The following is a 21921-nucleotide window of genomic DNA, read 5'->3' as shown; positions in this document are numbered from 1 at the left end:
GCAATGTATTGACCTGATGATTTCCAGAAAGACTGCCATTAAAAGCTGACATTTACTTTCATAATCTCTTGGGCTAGAGTGTTCTAAGCAGTATGTACAAACCATTTAAAGATACATACAACCCACTGCTCAATTCTTTAATTATAAGAACTTTTGAAGAAATACTACTTATAGCAGCAAATCCAGACTAAAGCACACATCTTCAGGGCCAAACATACACTAAGAAAAGACCTATAAGAATCCTGAGCTTGCAACTCTGGTTGATCTCTGGTCATCTGCAAATAGGATACGAAGGCAAAAAAAGAACTGCAGATAACCTGGCTTATTGCTGAAAGAGTACACCATTTCAGACGAAATCAAAGAAGCAGTTTTTTTTTTCTTTTTGGCTCCAATGTATTTGAGGAAATCACTATGACATCACTGCTAACTACTAAAACAAAGACTTCAGTGACCATACATGCTAAGAAATATAAAACACAATCTTTGTAAATAGTTTGGGAAATCACTAACTCATTAAAACACAGCCTTCAACAATCAAACAACAGCAAACCTGTGGGAAGAGTGAATCTAATTTCTAGAACTACCACATTATAATATTCAAAATGACCAGTTTTCAACAAAAAAATTCGAAGTATACAAAAAATCCAGAAGGAAAGGAAGGGAAAAGTGGGATCAGGAACAGCTAAAGGATTCCATGCATAAAAACTAAAGATAAAGAGAATAATATAAGAACAAACAAAATATCCATGAGTCATTTAAAAAATATTAAATAGAAATTCCACAGCTGAAAGGTGTAGCAGTTAAAATGAAAAATACTCTGGAGAGGTTCATACCAGATTTTAGCATATGGAAGATAAAAAATCAGCAAACTTGGGGCACCTGGGTGTCTCAGTCAGTTAAGCATCCAACTCTCGGGTCATGGTCTCACAGGTTTTTAGTTCAAACCCCACATCAAGCTCTGCAGTGGCAGTGTAAAGCCTGCTTGAGATTTTCCCTCTCCCTCTCTCTCTGCCCCTCCCCTGCTCGTGCTCTCTCTTTCTCTCTCAAAATAAATAAGCCTTTTTTAAAAAATCAGCAAACTGAAAGATAAAACAACCTAAATTATCCAGTCTGAGGAGTATGATGAAAATCTAATGAGGGGGAAAAAAAAGGAAAGACCTAAGGCATCTGTGCATTGCAAGTAAATGTTAACATACCCTTTATAGAAGCTCCAAAAGCAGATGAGACAAAGAGACAGGAATACTATCTGAAGAAATAATGACTGAAAAATATGAGTCTACATATACAAAAGGGTCAATAAACTCAATACAGGAAATACACTGTTATCAAACTGCTGAAAGACAAAAATCTTGAAAGCAGTAATATAGAGACAACTAATCTCACACAACTGATCTCTGATAAACATTACAGCCTATTTTCATCACCAGGCAGGTGATAGTGGGATGACATATTTACAAAATGTGGACATAAACATGTTTGCATACTGCCATAAAAATATTACATGCAGAAAAATTATTTTTCAAAAAAGGAAGAAATTAAGATATTCTCAGGTAAAAGCTAAGGGAATTAACAACTAGTACACCTGCCCACAAGAAATGCTAAAGAATCTCCACACAGATTAATTAAAGATCACCAGAAAGATAGGAGCACATGAGTGGCTCAGTTGGTTGAGCATCCAACTTCAGCCCAGATCATGATCTTGCAGTTCATGAGTTCAAGCCCTGAGTCGGGCTCTGTGCTGACAACTCAGAGCCTGGAGCCTACTTCAGATTCTGTATCCCTCTCTTTCTATACCTCTCCCCCATTCACATTCTGTCTGTCTGTCTGTCTGTCTCTCTCAAAAATAAACATTAAAAAACAAGAAGTACATAGACGCAAAAAGATATTCCAACACCAAGAACAATATGACTAACCTAATAGCCACACAAAATAGACTAACTCAAAATCTAAAAAAAGGGATGAAGGATCAATTTATCAAGAAGATAACACAATGATAAAGGCATAAATATGAAAAAAGAGCCCCAAATAAAGGAAAACAATATGGACCAAAATTGAAGGAAGAAACAAATAACCTATAATTGCAGCTGGAAACAATTATTCTTTCAGTAATAAAGCTCATCTAGACAGAAGGTCCATAAGAAACTAGATGACATAAACAACACTTATAAACCATGCACACTTAAGACATACAGGACACTCTACCCAACCACAACAGATTACATATTCTTTTCAGGGGTACATGGAACATAGGACAAACGGAGGTCAAGCAACAAAACAGGTCTCAAAATACCTTGAAGCCAAAAAAGTAACTTTGCAGCCACAACAGAATATAGAAAAATCAGTAAGAATGACAACTGGAACATTCCCAAACATGTGTTAAGGAATATAATCTTCAACAAGCATGAATCAAAGAAGAAATCATAAGGAAATCAGAAACTACTTCTGAGTTGAACAGAATAAAAATCACAACATACCAAAACTTACATGATGTAGCAAAGTCATGGAAATTTATAGCTATAAACACAATATAAAGTATGTGGGAATGCAAGCTGGTGCAGCCACTCTGGAAAACAGTATGGAGGTTCCTCAAAAAACTAAAAATAGAACTACCCTACGACCCGCATTTATCCATGGGATACAGGTGTGCTGTTTCGAAGGGATACATGCACCCCCACGTTCACAGTAGCACTATCAACAACAGCCAAAGTATGGAAAGAGCCCAAATGTCCATCAATGGATGAATGGATAAAGACAATAGAGTATGACTCGGCAATCAAAAAGAATGAAATCTTGCCATCTGCAACAACGTGGATGGAACAAGAGGGTATTATGCTAAGTGAAATCAGTCAGTCAGAGAAAGACAAATATCATATGACTTCACTCATATGAGGACTTTAAGAGACAAAACAGATGAACATAAGGGAAGGGAAACAAAAAGAATATAAAAACAGGGAGGGGACAAAACAGAAGAGACTCATAAAGATGGAGAACAAACTGAGGGTTGCTGGAGGGGTTGTGGGAAGGGGGATGAGCTAAATGGGTAAGGGGCACTAAGGAAGCTACTCCTGAAATCACTGTTGCATTATTTGCTAACTAATTTGGATATAAATTAAAAAAAATTTTTTTTTAAATAAAGAAAAAAAAAGGAAGTATGATCTCAAATCAGTAACCTACAACCACACAAATCCATGGAATTAGAAATGAGCAAAGTAAATTCAAGCAAACCAAAAAGATATAAGGTGACAAATGAAGATAAGTAGAGAATAAAACAAATAAATGTAACCAGAGGTTTCGCTCCTTGAAAAGATCAACGTAACTGATAAACCTTCCAGTCAAACAGACAAAAAAAAGAGAGACAGACAGAAAAGACACAAATAATTAATAATGGAGACACTGACAACAACCTTACAAAATAAAAAGTATTAAAAGAGAATATTATTAAAATCGTAGAACAGCAAATTAGACATCCTAGATGAAAATGACAGGGGCACCTGGGTGGCCAGTTGGTTAAGCGTTCAACTTTGGCTCAGGTCACTATCTCATGGTTTAGGGGTTCAATCCCCGCACTAAGCTCTGTGATGTCAACTCAGAGCCTGCTTCAGATCCTCTGTCTCCCTGTCTCTGCCCTTACAGGCATACATACGCTTTTTCTCTCTCTCAAAAATATATATTAAAAAAAAAAAAAAAAAAAAAACCCTGAAAACACACCAATTACCTAACCTTACTCAAAAACAAATACAAAGTCTCAGTGGACTTATATAACATATAACATATGAAGTGAGTGAATGAGCAATCAAATTCTCCCTGGGAAGACCTATCCAGGCCTAGGTGGCTTTACTGGTGAATTCTACCAAACATTTAAAGAAGAATTAACACTAACCTTTCTCAAACTCTTCCAAAAAATAAAAGAAAAAAGAATACTTCTGAGCTCATTCTATGAGACCATCATTAATAAGACCAAAGCCAAATAAAGGCATTAATAGAAAATTACACAAAAATATGCCTTATGAATACAGATGAACAATCCACAACAAGATACTAACAACCTATAATATGAGAATATACGTAAGAAGATTATACACCATCAAGAAATGACTTTTATCCCAGTAATACAGGGTGGTTCAAAAGAAAATCAATGTAAAAAACACATCAACAGAATAAAGAAAAAAACGATCATCAAATCTCCCAAAGAACAGCACAGAACATTTAAACACCCTTCCATGAAATTAAAAAAACCTCTCAGAAAACTCAGAAGAAACTTGCATTAATATGATAAAAACCACATATGGAAAACCCAACAACTAGCATCATAATGGTGAAATCTAAAAGCTTTCCCCACCCCAAAATGTCAGAAACCAAACAAGGAAAGCATCTTTCATCACTACTACTGAGCATCACTGTAAATCCAACCAGAGCAAACAGACAAGAAAAAGAAATCGAAGGCATCCAAACTGCTAATAAAGTAAAACAATTTCTATTCATAGATGACAACCTCAAAATATACACAAAAGAGGTGCTAGAACTAATAAAATATACAAAGGTTTAGGTTATATTATCAACAGAAAACAGCAGTTGTCCCAAACACCCTACAATAAACAGAAAAAGATTAAAACCACAATTCCATGTGGAATACAATCTAAAAAAAATACTTAATAATAAATTTAAATTAAGGAGGTGAGAGATTTGCAACTCTACCCATTTCCACATGCAAAAAAATAAGGCTAGTCCCTTGCCTCAGACCATATGCTAAGTATAAGTCAAAGAGAATCAATAACATCAATGTAGTAAATAACAAAAATCTTAGAGGCAAACACAAGAGTAAATCTTCATGACCTTAAATATGCCCATTGATTACTTAGATATGGAACTAAAAGCATGAGTAGCAAAAGAAAAAAATAGACAACCTTCATTTCAATTAAATTATAAACTATACAGGGTTCCTGGATGGCTCAGTCGGTTAGCATCTGACTGTGGCTCAGGTCATGATCTCATGGCTCGTGGGTTCAAGCCCCACGTCAGGCTCTGTGCTGACAGCCCAGAGCTTGTTTCAGATCCTGTCTTCCTCTCTCTCTGCCCCTCCCCAAACTTGCTGGCACACATGTGTTCTCTCTCTCTCAAAAATCAACATTAAAAGATTAAACAAAAAAGTTCTACAACAAAGCAGACAATCATGAAAGTGACAAGACAACAAGCAAAATGGGAGAAAATATCTGCAAATCATATACTGTGGGCCCTATTTTCTGTCTCTTCCTGCCCTACATATTAAATGCCACTCTCTTCCTGCATTACATGCTTTAAATACTTCCCTAGCCTTTAGTCAGTCTGAAGGACCCCTTCCTTTGTGCTGTCTCTCGGGTTCAAGCATAAGCCCTGGTAAAAGTCTTGCCTGGGGGGTACCTTGGTGGTTCAGTCAAGTGAGCATCCCTACTCTTATTTTGGCTCAGGTCATGATCCCAGGGTCATGTAATCAATCTCTGCATCTCTCTCTCTCCCCCTCTCTGTTCTGCTCTCACTCTTTCTCTCTCTAAAAAAATAAAATAATAAAACAAAGCAAGGCAGAGACAATGAATGTTCATAACCTGAAAATAACCTGGGCTGAAGTCATCTATTTTCTGATTTTAAATAAGTTCAAAAGGAAGAAAATATCAGGATAATAAACTGGTCAAATAGATAACTAAAATATTGCGCTAAATAATATAATTTCTAGGTCAACACTTCTCATAGTCCAAGATGAAGGAGCCTCAGTTAACTATTTCAGTTGGAAATGTTAATCCTCAGGCCTTATCTCAGACTCATCATTTGTTTAACACAATCTTTTTTTTTTTTAATGTAAATGTTATTTATTTTTTTACAGAATTTGAGAGAGAATGGAAGAGAGAATAGGGATGGGACAGAGAGAGGGAGACAGAGGATCTGAAGCAGACTCTGTGCTGACAATAGAGAACTCATGGTTCATGGCTCAAACCCATGAACCATGAAGACCATAACCTGAGCAGAAGTCCAATACTTAACCAAGTGAGCCACCCAGCAACCCATTTAACACAATCTTTAGATTTCTGGTGCACTCTGAAATTTGAAGATCATTGTTACAGGGGCTTACATGTGAAGTTACTACAAATGGGAACTATAATTCTAGTAAGAATTATCCTAAATTAAAAGAGGTCCCATGGAGCCATGTAGTTAAATTTAACAGACACTGGCTTAACCCACATTATGTCCATCAGTACCTTTAATAAACTAAGATGTACTATATTTCTTTTAAGTTCATTGTCTTTAGGGAAATAGAGAGTATACAATAATTTATTAAATAATTACAAAATTCCAATCATACCTGACAATGAGAACCTTTTTTTTTACCAAGAGATATTACATTCACAGAAACTGGAAAAAAGTGATATTGTTGTATACACGATACACTGGCTTTATATAAAGCCCAGCCTAATTCCAATACTTTATAAAAATGTGTAAGGTATCAATTTACACAATTTCTTTCTGTTACCATTATATTCAAAACCAGGTGAGTTAAATTTTAACACATCTATTAAACTAATATGTAACCTGGTTTCATGAAATTCCTCTTTGGAACACAAATACTAAGTGATTAGCAATTAGGAGAAACAAGACCTCTATATGAATATACAATAAACTCAAATAAAAATCCTAAAATCAAAGCTACAAAAGTAAATGCTCCAAGAGAATTTCTGTCTGAATAAGATGGCAGAGACTCTATTTTCCCTGTTCCTCCCTAACAAATGAAACTATAAACTTTAAACGTAACAAAATAAGGCAATCAAAAGAAAATTAAGAAAAAAATGAAATTGGAACACACAATATTAGGCATTTCAGACTCCAGAGTATTTCAGACTCCAGGTCTGAAAGAAAAACATAGCTTCAGTAAGAGACCCCTATTAGGCCCCACGAAACAAAATAAAGTCAACAATGAAGCAGAAAGCAAAGACAGGATTCTTTGTCCCACTGGATCAAATGGGAGAGCCTCAGGCAAAGCAAGTGAGCCTAGCACCATGGACAAGGGCAACGGATGGCGAGCCTTGAAGACAAGAGTGGCTAAGGGAAACTCTCTCCTTTCCCAGGCTTATAACACCTCAACACCAAGAGGCCTACTCAATGTACAAGGACAAGAGCCCCAAACTCAAGTTCTCTCACAGAAAGACTTTTCATGCTCTACTGTCCCATCCAAAGACAACAGCAGCAGATGGTCAGGACCAGTGACCTAGTCTAGGATTAAAGACCTCTTTGTTACTGAGCGGAGCCTGCTTCAGATCCCATCCCCTTGTCTCTTTCTCCCCCTCCCCTATTTGCTTGTATGTGTGCTCTGTGACTCTCAAAAATAAACATTCAAAAAAAAAAAAAAAATCTACAAAAACAAATAGCATCACAATGCCTCTGAAATTTAAGTTGTTACTAACACAATAAAAAAACCACCCATCAAAAATCCAGGAAAATCACAATTTAAATTACAAAGAACCATCTACAGATGCTAAAAGAAAATGAATTGGAAATTTAAATTACATAAGGACTTTCAAGCAATCCTCATGTTTATATAAGTAAGTAATCAACATACCCAAAATGAAGTGACTTAATCTAAGTCCAACATCACTAAACCTATTCTTAATTATAGTTTTGACTCTTACCAAAAGGAAATCTTAAACCATTTACTCAGGACACACCATATCAGGACACCCTGACAGATCCATACACAGGCCTTAAATACTAGCCCCCACCTCATATAACACCAATGCCCAGACCATACAGAGATGCCAAACTAACAAGCAGAAGTTCCTGATGATTTCCCCAACAGTCATTGTGACAATCTTTCTACCTCCCAAGGCCTTCCTCTTGGTGTGCTCCCTTAAAAAGAGACCCCATGGGACCTGCTCCATTCCTTTAGGTTTGAATTAACCAACATGACCTTAGTCTAGGAACTCCAAAGGACTACACACGTGGGCCCTAATAAAAGCATTTGCCCAGGTCCTACCTGTCTTCTCTGCCTAATCCTTGCCTTGATCTTTCCTGTGTGACTGCTTGAGGCATGATATGTACTTCCCACCAAGACACGTGAGTAAAGAATTTCTCCATTCAATTCTTGTAGCAGTCTTTTGTGAAGAAACTCAGTTCATCATCCAGCACCCTGTACTCTACCTGTCACAAATGGTAATTCAGCAAAGTCATAACATACATACCTTGAATAAATCACCCTAAATCAGTGATGTCCCAAACTGTGATTCATGAAATGTATTAGGAGAAAGCTATACAGAAGTTTTTAAGGGTATTACAGAAAGAAGCTGGGTATGATTTTTTTAACTGTAACTTAAAACTCTAATCCTTTTCATTTATACTTAAATAAAGCTATATGATTTACTTTATCTCTCAATGCAATAAAGATACAAGATCACTTGATGCATATGCAAAAAGTTACTATCTTTGAGAGAAACACATACATCTTTCCTTTTTCAGTTTGTTTATTTTTTTAAGTTTATTTATTTTGAGAGGGCAAGTGTCCCAGAGGAGGAGACACTGAGAGGAAGAAAGAGAATACCAAGCAGACTCCACACTGTCAATGCAGACACAGGCTTGATCTCACTAACCATGAGATCATAACCTGAGCTAAAATCAAGAGTTGGATACTTAACCAAATGCGCCACCCAAGTGCTTCTTTTTATTTATTTAATTTTTTATACCCAATGTAGGGACTGAATTCACAATCCCAAGATCCAGAGTCACATGCTGTGCACACTTGAGCCAGCCAGTGGACACAAGAAACACATAATTCTTTCCAATGCTCATAAGTTACTACCAGTATTCTGCTGTCGTTTAAGGTCAAAAAAATAAATGAGGATTATAATGAAAAAATCTATATGCTATATAAATTTCCTATTAATCTCTACCTTAAAGAACAGATTAACAAATGGAGACACAAAAAATATACCAACTTTAAGATATACAGTTAATTCTCATTATTCACCAATTCTGTTTTTACAAAATTCATCTATTCACTACAATGTAATCTAATAAACAATACCTGTGGCACTTTCATCATACTCATTCACAGACCTGTACAGAATGAGGAAAATCTGAATGCCTGAAACCCATGTTCTCAGCTAGGGCTGAAAATGTAACATTACCTTTAGTTCTCATATTATAAATGCTCTTTTCATAGTGTACTTAGTATTACCTGTTTTTCCATTTTCTGCCTTTCTGTGCTTTTTGTTAGTGATTGTGTGGTTTCAAATGCCCTTCAAGCATTAATAAGGGCTGTCTAGAGCTCCTAAGTACAAGAAGACTATTATAAGCCTTTCAGAGAACATAGATTTATTAGTAAGCATCATTTAAGGATTAAGTTATTCATTACCCTGGTGACTAGAAATTCAATGTCAATAAACCCATATATATACGTACAAAAAGTATATATATTAAAAAAACACAACATGCCTTTAAAAAGAAAGAGACACGTAAAACAAAATTACATAGCTAATGAAAATGTGGCGGCCAGAGGCTAACAAGAACTTGTTAAAAAGAAAACAAATTCACCCACCCAAAAAAAGGAAGGAAGGGAGGAAGAAAGAAAAAAAAAACAAAAACACCACAAGCCCAAAATGGCATCACTTAGCTTAAGGCCCCAAGAAAGCAAACCAAGACTTAATACCTACTCTAACTGCAGTTTCAACTCCCAACCCAACCCAGAAGTGACTGTAAGGAATGCTCTGGTCAGCATCCTCATATGGGCCCTGTCCACCTCATAAAACCTTTCCATCCCTAAATAAAGGTAAGCTCACCTGAAATAATCTTCTGCTGTTTATGACTTCCATATCCTGCTTTTAAAAACGTTTTCCTATCTCCCTGTGGAGCTACCTTGCTCAACTGAATGCTGTCCAATTCATGACTCCTTGCTTCATCTTCAAATTTACTTGAGTCAATTTTGCTTTTTAACAGATTTAGTGGTAGTGTCAGGATCCAAAGTAACCTTCTGACAACATGTGGGAAGAAAAACAAACATGAGTTCACAGTCTTTCTCCCCATTTCCAGAGGTTACTGTTAAGTCCCTCTCAGTTTAAATTCTGCTCTTTTTGCATTTGGGCTACCAATCTAATTGGACTACCAATCTAACTGGCATTAACAGGTCAATCTAGATGACAGGAGGCTCAAACAGAACACCTTAAGTCCTTGGTTCAGTCAGCAACTGAAATCCCTTCCCCAGCTCCAGTACACAGTATACATTAATAAAGTCTGCTAGTTTAGTCCACACCTGATATTGCTGGTGATATGTAAAACCTCTCAGTCAGTCTATAGTGACCTTTTTTGGTTATTGCTTCAAACTGCTGAGGTGCACATTTGTTTGACTTGTTTTCTGTAAATAAACCCTTATCCAATGGGACTGTTAAAATCCAAAGAGTTCAACATTCCATCTTACCACATACTTGCTTTTTGTTGGTTTAACGCTTATGTATTTTTGAGAGACAGACAGAGCATGAGTGAGGGAGGGGAAGAGGAGACACAGAATCTGAAGCAGGGTCCAAGCTCTGATCTGTCAGCACAGAGCCTGATGTGGGCCTCCAACTCAAGAACGGTGAGATCATGACCTGAGTCAAAATCAGAAGCTTAGCGGACTGAGCAACCCAGGCACGCCCCATAATCACTTATTATATAAAAGAAAAACTATGACTCCAGAAGGTTTACAAATCTACAAACTTGTTTTATGTCCTGATGAACATGACTTGGTGACCATCAGTTTGGGCACTCCAAAAGAAGGCTGGACAGATGTGAACTACACTCCTTTTGTGGCTAGACATAAATGTGTATCAACTCTATTTGCAGCTTATGTCCTACTAAACTGCTGCCAGCCCTCAGGAGAATTATACCCTAGAAACTCACTGTCATTATGGAAAACATTCCAATGAAATAAGATCAATTTAAAAAGTATACCTGTGGGCCACCTGGCTAGCTCAGCTGGTATACCATGTGACTCTTGATCTTGGGGTTATAAATTTGAGCCCTACGATGGGTATAGAGACTACTTAAAATAAATAAATAAAAGGGGAAAAAAAGCGCACTTCAAACCACGGGTTCCCAAATTAAACAGAATGGGATACCTACTTTAACTGGCTAAGAGAAGCTTCTAAAAAGTTTCAAAGTGCCAAGACAGTCTCATTAGAAGATTCACTGCAAAAGGGTAATAAAAAATTAAAACCATAAGATGTATATAAAAACAAAGACTGTAAAACTGAGTAAAATCCTACTGGTCCCCTCTTTCCTCCTCTATGTATTCATTCTACTAATCATCTGCACTGCTTTTCCACTCTGAATAGACTACACACCATTAAAAACAATCCACCAAGTTACTAGCCTTATAGATACTACCGTATCAACTAGATGGCCAAACTCAGAGTTAACAAAACTAAAGCATTTTCTAATAAACAACTATTTTATCCCCTTAAACAACCTCGTGGAAACTCTGGTAGGTGCTAGAGCCAAATCAGCTCTTCCAAATCTCTGTCTATAGTGTCTGGTCAAGAGAGGAAAATAATAATTTCATGTTGTCCCTTCCTTTCCAAATTCTGACCCAATGGCTATTGATCCTTTCTATCCTAGGATAACTACTGACTTCTTGCTTGTGTAACCAGGGTTCACTTTATGCCTACCTGGCATGAGACCGTTGGTTCTATCCTGCTGCCTTCCCCTACCCAGCTCTTTAGGAAACTCTCAGGAAGGTGGATCCTATCCACTTTCTTCAGGAATTTGTCACAGACCCAACAGAGGTTATTCAGTACTACCAGGAATATTTCAAGTTAGAACTATGTACCCAGAAGGAAAGAAAAAACTTTAGAAAAATGTGGATTATTTTGAATAATTTAGAAAAATTATAAAATTTAGAAAAATATGGACAACTAATGATGTCATTTAAGTTACAAACTGAAGTTACACTCTGAAGTTATAGGTTATACTCTGCATGTACTCTGAAGAATGTAAGTTATACTCTGAAGAATCAAAAGCAACTGTCCTTATTTTACAATTCTTTTATAAAACAAGAGTCAGCTCTAGAGACAATTCACAATGTAATACTCCTTTTGCCAATTCCTAAATTGCCCTTGTTTAGCTCAAAAGACTTGTAAACTACTGGTCTTAAGAAAACAAAGTTCTAGGGGCACCTGGGTGGCTCAGTCAGTTAAGGATCTGACTCTTGCTTTCAGCTCAGGTCACTATCTCACAGTTCATGAGTTCAAGCCCTATCTCAGGCTCCACACTGCTGACAGGGCAGAGGCTACTTGGGATTCTCTCTCTTCATCTCTCCCGCCCCAACAACTTGCACTTATGCGCTCTCAAAATAAATAAACAAAAAAGAAACCAAAGTTCAACTTCAAAGAACTTATATTCTTTTTTCCTTGAAGTTATTTATCTTACCATTTCTCTGAAATGTAAAAAGAGCCAACAATCACTTGAGATTAAAAATGGGGGGAAAAAAGAGATCTTTTTTAAAAAACATTTTTTAATACTTATTTTTATTTCTAATGTTTTTTTATGTTTATTTATTTTTGAGAGAGACAGAGACAGCGCGAGCAGGGGAGAAGCAGAGAGAGGGGGAGACACAGAATCCGAAGCAGGCTCTAGGCTCTGAGCTGTCAGCACAGAGCCCAAGGCGGGGCCTGAACTGACAAACTGTGAGACCATGACCTGAGCTGAAATCGGCCACTTAAGTGACTGAGCCACCCAGGCATCCTAACATTTATTTATTTTTAGAAAGACACAGAAAGAGGCAGAGGATCTGAAGCAGGCTCAGCACTGTGAGCACAGACCCCAAAATAGGATCATGACAAGTCATGATGTGAAATCAAGTGTTGGCCGCTCAACCGAGTCACCCAAGCACCCCAAGAAAGAGACCTTTTTAAAATAAACACTGCTAAAAGGACTCTAGTACCCAAACGTCAGCACAGCCTCCAGAGGATTAATTCCAGGGACAAAAACAAATCTTAAAAAATCTTCTCCACAAGTATTACCTGTAAGATCCTTGCATCTATTTGTGTGTCCATATGTAAAAACACGTATGTTGTAAATGTGAGATATGTTTCTATCTCCATTTGGTATAGCTTAATTTGCTTTATAAAAGACCTCTATTTAGGTGGTTTGAAGACAGCCCCCTGTAGGGACTGGTCATTATAACACTCTCGAAAGATAGAAACTAACCAAGATGTTTTTCAAGTTCACACAATTTAGATATACTCTATATAAAAGATAGTTTAGGGACCCTTGGGTGGCACAGTCAGTTAAGCGTCTAACTTTGGCTCATGTCATGATCTCATGATACATGAGTCTGAGTCCCACATCGGGCTCTGTGTGCATTTAATGAGAATTCAAATTATCAATACATACTGGTGAGACCCTTGGAACACCTGCAGCTGGAACTTCTTTCAACTTCCACTTAGTATGGATTATCAGTTTATTATTGTTAGGTTATATGTGTTTTCCAGATGAGCTGAAGTTTTCCCCTGCTGCAAGGCTGTTGTTCCCAACAGTGACAAAGAAACTGTGACAAACTGTGCAAAACTGTTTTTCACTTGGGGCACACCTAATCAAAGCATCCACCTCATTGTACAGACTATTCCAAGTCTAAAAGAAAACCTTGCAAACTTCTTGGAATTTTACGGTACGCAACCTTCTGGTGACCCTTTGGCCATGCTAGTATGAGTAGCTACTTTAAGTGTCTGACGTGAACCTCAAATGAAAGCCTTCCTGGATCCCAGTTCAAAGGATCAGATTTGTCACAGTTTAGAGTCTCGCGATTAGATATTTTGAGCCCCATAATAAAGGGGACCTCATAAAGTATTCTTGACAACTGACAGAAACTGCTACAAAATTAAAAGGTACTAAGCCATCTCACAGATAAAGAAAGCTCTACCTGATACCTGGTCCTAGATAGAAACAATCTTCAAATCAACAAGGAAGAAAAACAGAACAGGCATCAAGGTAGAATTCTGTCCAAGATGACAAATCAAGACTTCACACTTTAACTAACATGAAACCCTTTCTCTTTTTTTTTTCCTTTTTAAATCTAACACTGTCCTGAAAAGACAAGACTCTCTTTTGCATCTCCCAGGCCACTGCTAAGGGAGTTAACCTCTAGAACTTAGAACAACCTTTTATTTCAGGCAAGGGGAAAATCTGTGTCCCAACTTCTCACAAGCAAAGTAAGACCTCTCATTATTCAACTCCTCTGAATTTCCATCATTGGGTTAAAAAAGGACCTACTGAGGGACACCTGGGTAGCTTAGTCAATTAAGCAAGTGACTTGGGCTCAGGTCATGATCTCATGGTTCATAAGTTGGAGCTCCACATCGGGCTCTGTATGGACAGCTCAGAGCCTGCAGCCTGCTTCAGATTCTTGTCTCCTCCCACTCTCTCTGCCCCTCCCCAGCTCTCACTCTCTCAAAAATAAGTATTTAAAAAAAAAATTTTTTTTAACAGGGGGCAGCACACTAAAAGAAAAACCACAGGCCCAAAATGGCATCACTTAGGTTAAGGCCCCGAGAAAGTAAACCAAAACTTAGTACCTAATCTAACTGCAGTTTCAATCCACCCCACCCCAAATGCACCCCAATGGAAATGCAGTCTTAACACATTAGGCATATTGTGGTCAGCACCTGTATTAAGTAATCCCTCACATGGGATCCCTCACATCTAATGAGACACAGTTCCCTTCCCCCTAAGAGAAAAAGATCTTGCCTAAAATATCCTTTTTTGTTTATGACTTCCTTGTCTTGCCTTTCCCTTTCTGTAGGCCTTTGGAATTTCCCTTTACTTGCAAGATGGCATGCTGCCCAATTAATGAATCATTTACTATTTAATAAAGCCAATTAGATCTTCAAATTCACTCTGCTGAATTGTTTTTTTAAAACCTTAATCCTAAAAAAAGAAAAACGAAAAAAAAACAAACTTAATCCTGTATTTCCCACTGAATAGCAAAGGCTCGGTACTGCCTAAGTCACGGTTTCCTGTTATTTACAACTATCGTTAAAAAAAAAAAAACAAGAAATCTACTGTATAGAATATTTAAGAAATTAAGATTATGGAGAAAATTAAGATTTAAGAAATTAAGATTATGGAGAAAAAACTTAAATGTATTCTAAGTGTAGGTAAGAATTACTTACTGGAATGAAATTCATTTCCAATAGCAAAATTTTTGTGTAGCATTCATAAAGCTCCTATACTACACAGTAGGAAAAAGGAAAAAGTCCAGGGAAGCACATGAATCTATTAATTTAAAACATTTCAGGGTGTTTACCATGTCAGGTTCTGTAGTGACAGCTCAGGAGCCTGAAGCCTGCTTTGGATTCTGCCTCACTCTGCCCTTCCCCTGCCCTCTCTCTCTCTTCTCTCTCTCTCCGTCGCACACACACAAATAAAAACATGGAGTGTCTTAGTGTTTCAGTCAGTTAAGCGTCTGACTTCTACTCAGATCATGATCTTGCAGTTTGTGGGTTTGAGCCCCACTTCAGATTCTATCCCTCTCTCTCTCTCTCTCTCTAGCCCTACCCTGCCCATGCTCTGTCTCTGTCACTCTCAAAAATAAACTTTTAAAAAAATTAAAAGAAAAATAATGAATAAATAAAAACATTTAAAAAAAGAAAAAAGCATTTCTAAATAACAAAGTCCACTGAGATTATAAATGCTACGTGTCTCATATAGTACATTATACTGTCTCATACCAAAAAAGCATTTCATTGGTAAAAACACCGACTTTATTATTTCTGAGAGCAGAATATGCCACCTTAAAAAATGACTCTTGGGCATAATGATTCTGTTCACTGATGATATGTACAAACAGGAAATACAAAAAAGCTTCAAAAACATACTGGAAGTTATTATTACTCTTTTATAAGGAAAATTTACATTTATAAAGGAATCCCTATTTGTAAATGTCAACTGATCAGTACTAGGAAGAGAATAATTTAAATCACAAGAAATTTTCCTGAAGGCATTTTCAAAAAGGCACTAAGTATATATGCATATGAAAAATTTTTCTTATTTAAAGGGTTTTTCCTGGTCAATTTCTCTAAACAGCCTCCTCCCCACCCAGTATTTTAATTTTGTCTTTTGTTGTGCTTAAATTGGTGGTTTAGGGCATATCAAACAGTAACTCACTTTTACTAGGTATCTTCTGCATGTATATATAAAACATACAAATCAATAAACTTGTTTGTCTTTCACTTATTAATCTTTCATTATGGGAAGGGAAGGGTGCCACCTCAGTCAAGAACTCAGGATAGAAGGAAAACCCTTTTTCATCCAGAAGGAAAACTATTTTTCTTTCCCTATACTTAAAAAAAAATGTGGATGGGGCGCCTGGGTGGCGCAGTCGGTTAAGCGTCCGACTTCAGCCAGGTCACGATCTCGCGGTCCGTGAGTTCGAGCCCCGCGTCAGGCTCTGGGCTGATGGCTCGGAGCCTGGAGCCTGTTTCCGATTCTGTGTCTCCCTCTCTCTCTGCCCCTCCCCCGTTCATGCTCTGTCTCTCTCTGTCCCAAAAAAAAAAAAAAAACGTTGGAAAAAAAAAAAGAAAGAAAAAAAAAAGTGGATGTCTCAGTCAGTTGAACAACACCATGGGCTCACGTCATGATCTCACTTTCCTGAGTTCAAACCCTGCAGTGGGCTTGCTGCTGTGAGCACAGAGCACACAGTCCTCCTCTCTCTGCCCTCCCCCTCCACTTGCACTCTCTCAAAAATAAATAAACTTAAAAAAAAAAAGAAGAAGAAAAGAAAAAGGAAGGATTTGTGACACAAAACAAAAACAAAAAATGTGGTACACAATAGACTGCTGCCAAAACACCAAAACTCTAGTCCTAAAACAATGTGTTATGTTTCTACTAAACACATTTGCTGAAAATCTTAACATACCCACCCAACTCAACCAAGATATTTACTATCAAAAGTTTAATATATTCTTGTTTATAGGATGAATTTTCTTTGATGTGGAGATTGTCTGCTAGAGAGGAAAATCATTTTTTGAGTGATTTTAACCTACTAAATGCATTTGCAGATCTAGGAAAAGCATGAACTTTAAAAGACTACCTCAAGTTATTTATCTCCACTTCTGCATGAGAAAAAAATACTCTAGTTTTATGAATAACGTTCTTCAAGACTCGAACTTACACTTTATTATCTGTATTAAATTACAACATGACAAAGATTGGATTTAATTAAGTGTATTCAAGCTAAAATGTAAAGTTTTAAAGAATATCAAGAACAAAAAGGAAAAATAGTATTTGTATTTGCAGAATAATAAAATCTGTTTTTTCCTGCCCTGTTCCCCAGAGCTCCTAAACACTCTTGAGTTTCCTGAGTCTAAGTAGGAGGAGCTTTTGTTATTTGTAAGCGCCTGTTTTGACAGAGACTCTTAAATACGGAGAACAAACAGAGTGTTAGTGGAGGAGTTGCAGGATGGGGGATGGGCTAAACAGGTGAGGGATGTTAAGGAATCTACTCCAGATACCACTGTTATACTATATGCTAACTAACTTGGATGTAAATTTAAAAAATAAATTAAATGGGGTGCCTGGGTGGCTCAGTCGGTTGAACGTCTGACTTCAGTTCAGGTCATGATCTCACGGTTCATGAGTTCGAGCCCTGCATCAGGCTCTGTGCTGACAGTTCACAGCCTGGAGCCTGCTTCAGATTCTGTGTCTCCTTCTCTCTCTGCCCCTCCCCTGCTCACGCTTAGTTTCACTCTGTTTCTCAAAACTAAATAAACGTAAAAAAATAAAAATGAAATAATTTTTTTTAATAAATTAAATAAAGATAGTGTTTACCTGTCTTTGCAGGGGGGAAAATTTGTTTTGAGTTCATGGGGGTAAATATACCCCCATTCGTCAGGGAAAGAAGCTCCTGAGCACAGGACACTTACATACCTTGCTCTATAATATTCCTCTTCGTTTAGCTGTTCACCTGTACCCTTTATCATATCCTTTATAATAAACTAACAAATGTTCCCCTGAGCTTTGTGAACCACTCTACAAAATTATCAAACGATCTGGCTGATCAGCACTGCAGTAACATTTATGACTTGCAACTGGATTCTCACACGGGCTGTCATGTGGGACCAAACCTTTTACCTGTGGGATCGACACTCTCTCCAGGTATATAGTATTAAAATGGAGTTAAACTTGTAAGACACTTCCGAAAATTGGAGAATTGCTTTGGTGGTGATGGAAAACTCTCCAGACTTATTCTTTCCAAAATGTCCACATTTGTACTTATAGACAAAGATACCATACTAGATATTATCTGTCTACTGGTAAAATTTTAAAGAACAAAGATTTTCACAAGAACAAGCAAAATAACCGTATACATTGTAAACTGTTACTGAGTTTCATGGGATGATCAAACTTATTAAATATTTACATGAAATTATATTAGAAGTTCACATTTTCATTTACTCTACCTTCTTTTTCATTGCTTAATGTGTCTAAAAGAAATTAAAAAACAGTTGTAAGTGCCCATAACAAAAAGTAAAAACAATTTGTATGTGGTGCATACGTACATCAAGGAGAATTTTTAATAAATAGACAAAAACATTACCTTTTGGATAATCTTCCAATAAGAGGTTGAAGTGACCTAACTGACAAAAGAAATCAGACTCCACTTTTCCTTCAGCTTTTAAGATTAAAGATTCGTAGCAGCGAACAGCCTACAAAGGAAAAATATAAGTATTAAGAGAAAGGCAAATTCCTAACTGCAACCTGAGACAATGCATATATATTACAAAATTTACACAAGAGATCAAAGCAATAATCAATATGTCATTTTTACCACAGACTTATGATTCAATTCCTGAGAAGAAATAGCTTTTTAAATATTTATTAATGGAGCCATCACTTATGATCTTTTTTTCCTTATAAATAAGGAATAAGGGGCGCGTGGGTGGCTCAGTTGGTTGACGATCCGACCTCAACTCAGGTCATGATCTCACAGCTTGAGCGCATCGCACTCTCTGCTGACAGCTCGGGCTCTGCTGACAGTTCGGAGCCTGGAGCCTGCTGCAGATTCTGTGTCTCCCTCTCTCTCTGCCCCGAACCCACTCACATTCTATCAAAAATAAACAAACATTAAAAAAAAAATTTTTTTTGTAAAGGGAGAATAAGACTTGCCAAATTAGATTAACAGAAGTTCCTTAATGACTTTATATGACCTGCAAATCTAAGAAATTATTTTGGTCTTTATTAACACAAAACGACTACTCTCAAACAGGCACAGGCAAAAAGGACTATTGACTTTTTCAGTACCCAGTAATCAGATTTTTTAATATCTGAATAGTAGCAAGTCCAAATTGAGATGTACTATAATTATAAACCACGTAACACATTTCACAAGCCTATGCATACAAAAAAAAGTACAAAATATTTACTAATAGGGGAGTCTGAGTGGCTCAATTAAATATCTGACTCTTATTTTGTCTCAGGTCATATCTCACAATTTATGAGATCAAGCCCCCAAGTCCACACTGGGTGTGGAGCCTGCTTGGGATTCTCTCTCTCCCTCTTCCGCTGCCCCACCCCTGCATGTGCATGCTCGCTCTCTCGCTCTCAAAAAGAAAAAAAAAATTTTTAATCAACTAAACTGAATGAAAACTAAAATATTTGCTAATATGTTAACCATTAAAATAAAATTTTGGATATATTTGATTAAATAAATGTATTATTAACATTAACTTCATTGGTTTCTTTTCACTGTTTTTATTTTAACTGTTTCACTAGTTTCAATTACTATAAATTTAAACTTACACATGACATGAAAAATTCATACATCACTACAGATTTCTGCTGGGCAGAATTGTTCAACAGTAGCTGTCATCTGGATTAATCAACCATTGTTTTTGCAAAGAAACTTAGGACAGCACTGAGACTACCATACACTATATTTCGATTGTTTTCTCCTAATCCTGATATATTTCAAACATACTAATCCTAACCTTAACTCAATACACACAGATACACTCCTGTTGTACTATTTTTAGAAAAAAAAATCAAATCTTTCTGAACTTTTTTAGAGAAATTTTTTAGAAACTTTTTAGAGGAAAAAAAATCAAATCTTTCTGAACTTAACAAGTTTACAGAAGAAATTAGGAAGATTTTTGTACTAAAACATATGAAAGAACAGTATTATTGATTTCCTCCACAATTATCAGTAACCACAAGAAACCACAGAACCTGAACTTCTTCCTGTCTTGAATCTTATCAACAATTGAAAACCTGATATAAAAATTTTAATTTGGGGGTGCCTGGGTGGCTGGACAGTTAAGCATCCAACTTTGGCTCAGGTCACGATCTCGCAGTTCCAGTTCAAGTCCAGCATTGGGCTCTGCACTGATGATAGTTCAGAGCCTGGAACCTGTTTCATAGTCTATGTCTCCCTCTCTCTCTATACATCCCCACTTGCTCTCTCGCTCTCTCTCAAATAAATAAAAACATTAATTTTAATTTGAAAATAACTCTTGTACTGCTTAGCACACAAGAACTTAACAGTTTCTTTACTTTGCCCTCAGGAAAAAAGACATCTCTCCTTCAAAATTTTTCAATCTTCCCAATAAAATTCCAAATTAAGTCCCTCATAATACATGGTGCATTTAGAGTAACCATAAGAAAGAAATACGTATAATTGGTGTATACTCTGGGTACATTTCCAGGAATAATCCTGGGTATGGTGCCTCTGAAAAGTACCTAAGGTCAAATACTCCCACAAAACAAAATAGAGTAATTTCTCAGTATCATCAAAAACACACCTAATATATATTTTTTAAAGCAGGTCCAGGGTTCGGGGTGCCTGGGTAGCTCAGTTGGTTAAGCCTCTGACTTCAGTTCAGGTTATGATCTCACAGTTCGCAGGTTCAAGTCCCATGTCAGACATCCCATTTGATGTGCTGACATTTCAGAATCTGGAGCCTGCTTCGGATTCTGTGTCTCTCACTTTCTCTTCTCCCCCACTCACATTCTGTCTCTCTCCCCAAAATAAATAAAACATAAAAAAAAAAAAAAAAAGCAGGTCCAGAGTTAAGGCTCTATGGTGGTGATTCCTTTACTATTCTTACAGGTTTTCTGCATGTCTGAAATTACACTACAATCAGCTATTCACTGTCCGTAGTTTCCATTACCTGTGGTCAACTGCACTCTGCAAGTAGATGACCCCAATTAAAAGGTCAAGAGTAGTCTAATGTCACAATATGTACATCATTCACCTTACTTCATCTCATCACATAGGCATTTAATTATCATCTCCTATCATCACAATAGTGAGTACATACAACATATTTTGAGAACAAATTCACGTAATTTTTATTTCAATACATCATTACAGTTGTTTTAGTTTATTGTTATTGTTAATAATCTCTTACCGGGTCTGACTTATATATTAAACTTTATCTTAGGTGTGTATGTATAGGAAAAAATATGGCAATATATAGGATCTGGTACTATGCACAGTTTCAGGCTTCCACTGGAAATCTTGGAATGGATCTCCCTTGGATGAAGTGACACTACCATAAAACAAAATAAAATATAAACAAAGTGGGTGAAATATACAAACTGACAATATTGAATGACTCAAATTTTGGTTGGAAGACTGTCTTTTTGTGCTGGAACAGAAGACAGAGGGAAAGAAGTATGAGAACTAGTAAAAGTCATGGCTGAATAAAAAAACTATTAGGCTACAGTACGATAATTTTGGTCTTCATGTTAATAAAACAATCAATTTGGCATTTTAAAGGTAACAGGCTTTTAAATCCCAAATTCATTACTTATTTTTATAACTTATATAATATTCAGAAATTTCTCATCCTTAATTTTCTTTAACCTTTTATATCTTACTTAGATATTGAAGTTCTGGACAACTGGGGTCAAGAGTCAAGTAAGATTCAAAATGTT

At 36.7% G+C, this 21921-nt stretch overlaps 1 protein-coding gene across 7 annotated transcripts in view; it reads right to left on the bottom strand.

The window, feature by feature from the left end:
• Positions 1 to 21921, bottom strand: part of LOC128773888 (lysine-specific demethylase 6A-like) — a 193092-nt gene that overhangs the window by 160042 nt on the left and 11129 nt on the right. For all 7 annotated transcript variants that reach the window (XM_053891928.1, XM_053891929.1, XM_053891932.1 and 4 more), the window contains exon 3: positions 18584 to 18692. In XM_053891928.1, coding sequence (XP_053747903.1) covers positions 18584 to 18692 — 109 coding nt within the window. The remainder of the gene's footprint in view (positions 1 to 18583; positions 18693 to 21921) is intronic.

This window comes from Panthera pardus, unplaced genomic scaffold (assembly GCF_024362965.1).
Source record: "Panthera pardus isolate Hobbes unplaced genomic scaffold, ASM2436296v1 HiC_scaffold_27, whole genome shotgun sequence".
Lineage (NCBI taxonomy): Eukaryota > Metazoa > Chordata > Mammalia > Carnivora > Felidae > Panthera > Panthera pardus.
Note: the sequence above shows the minus strand (reverse complement) of the source record. Positions and strands in the feature narration are given on the sequence as shown.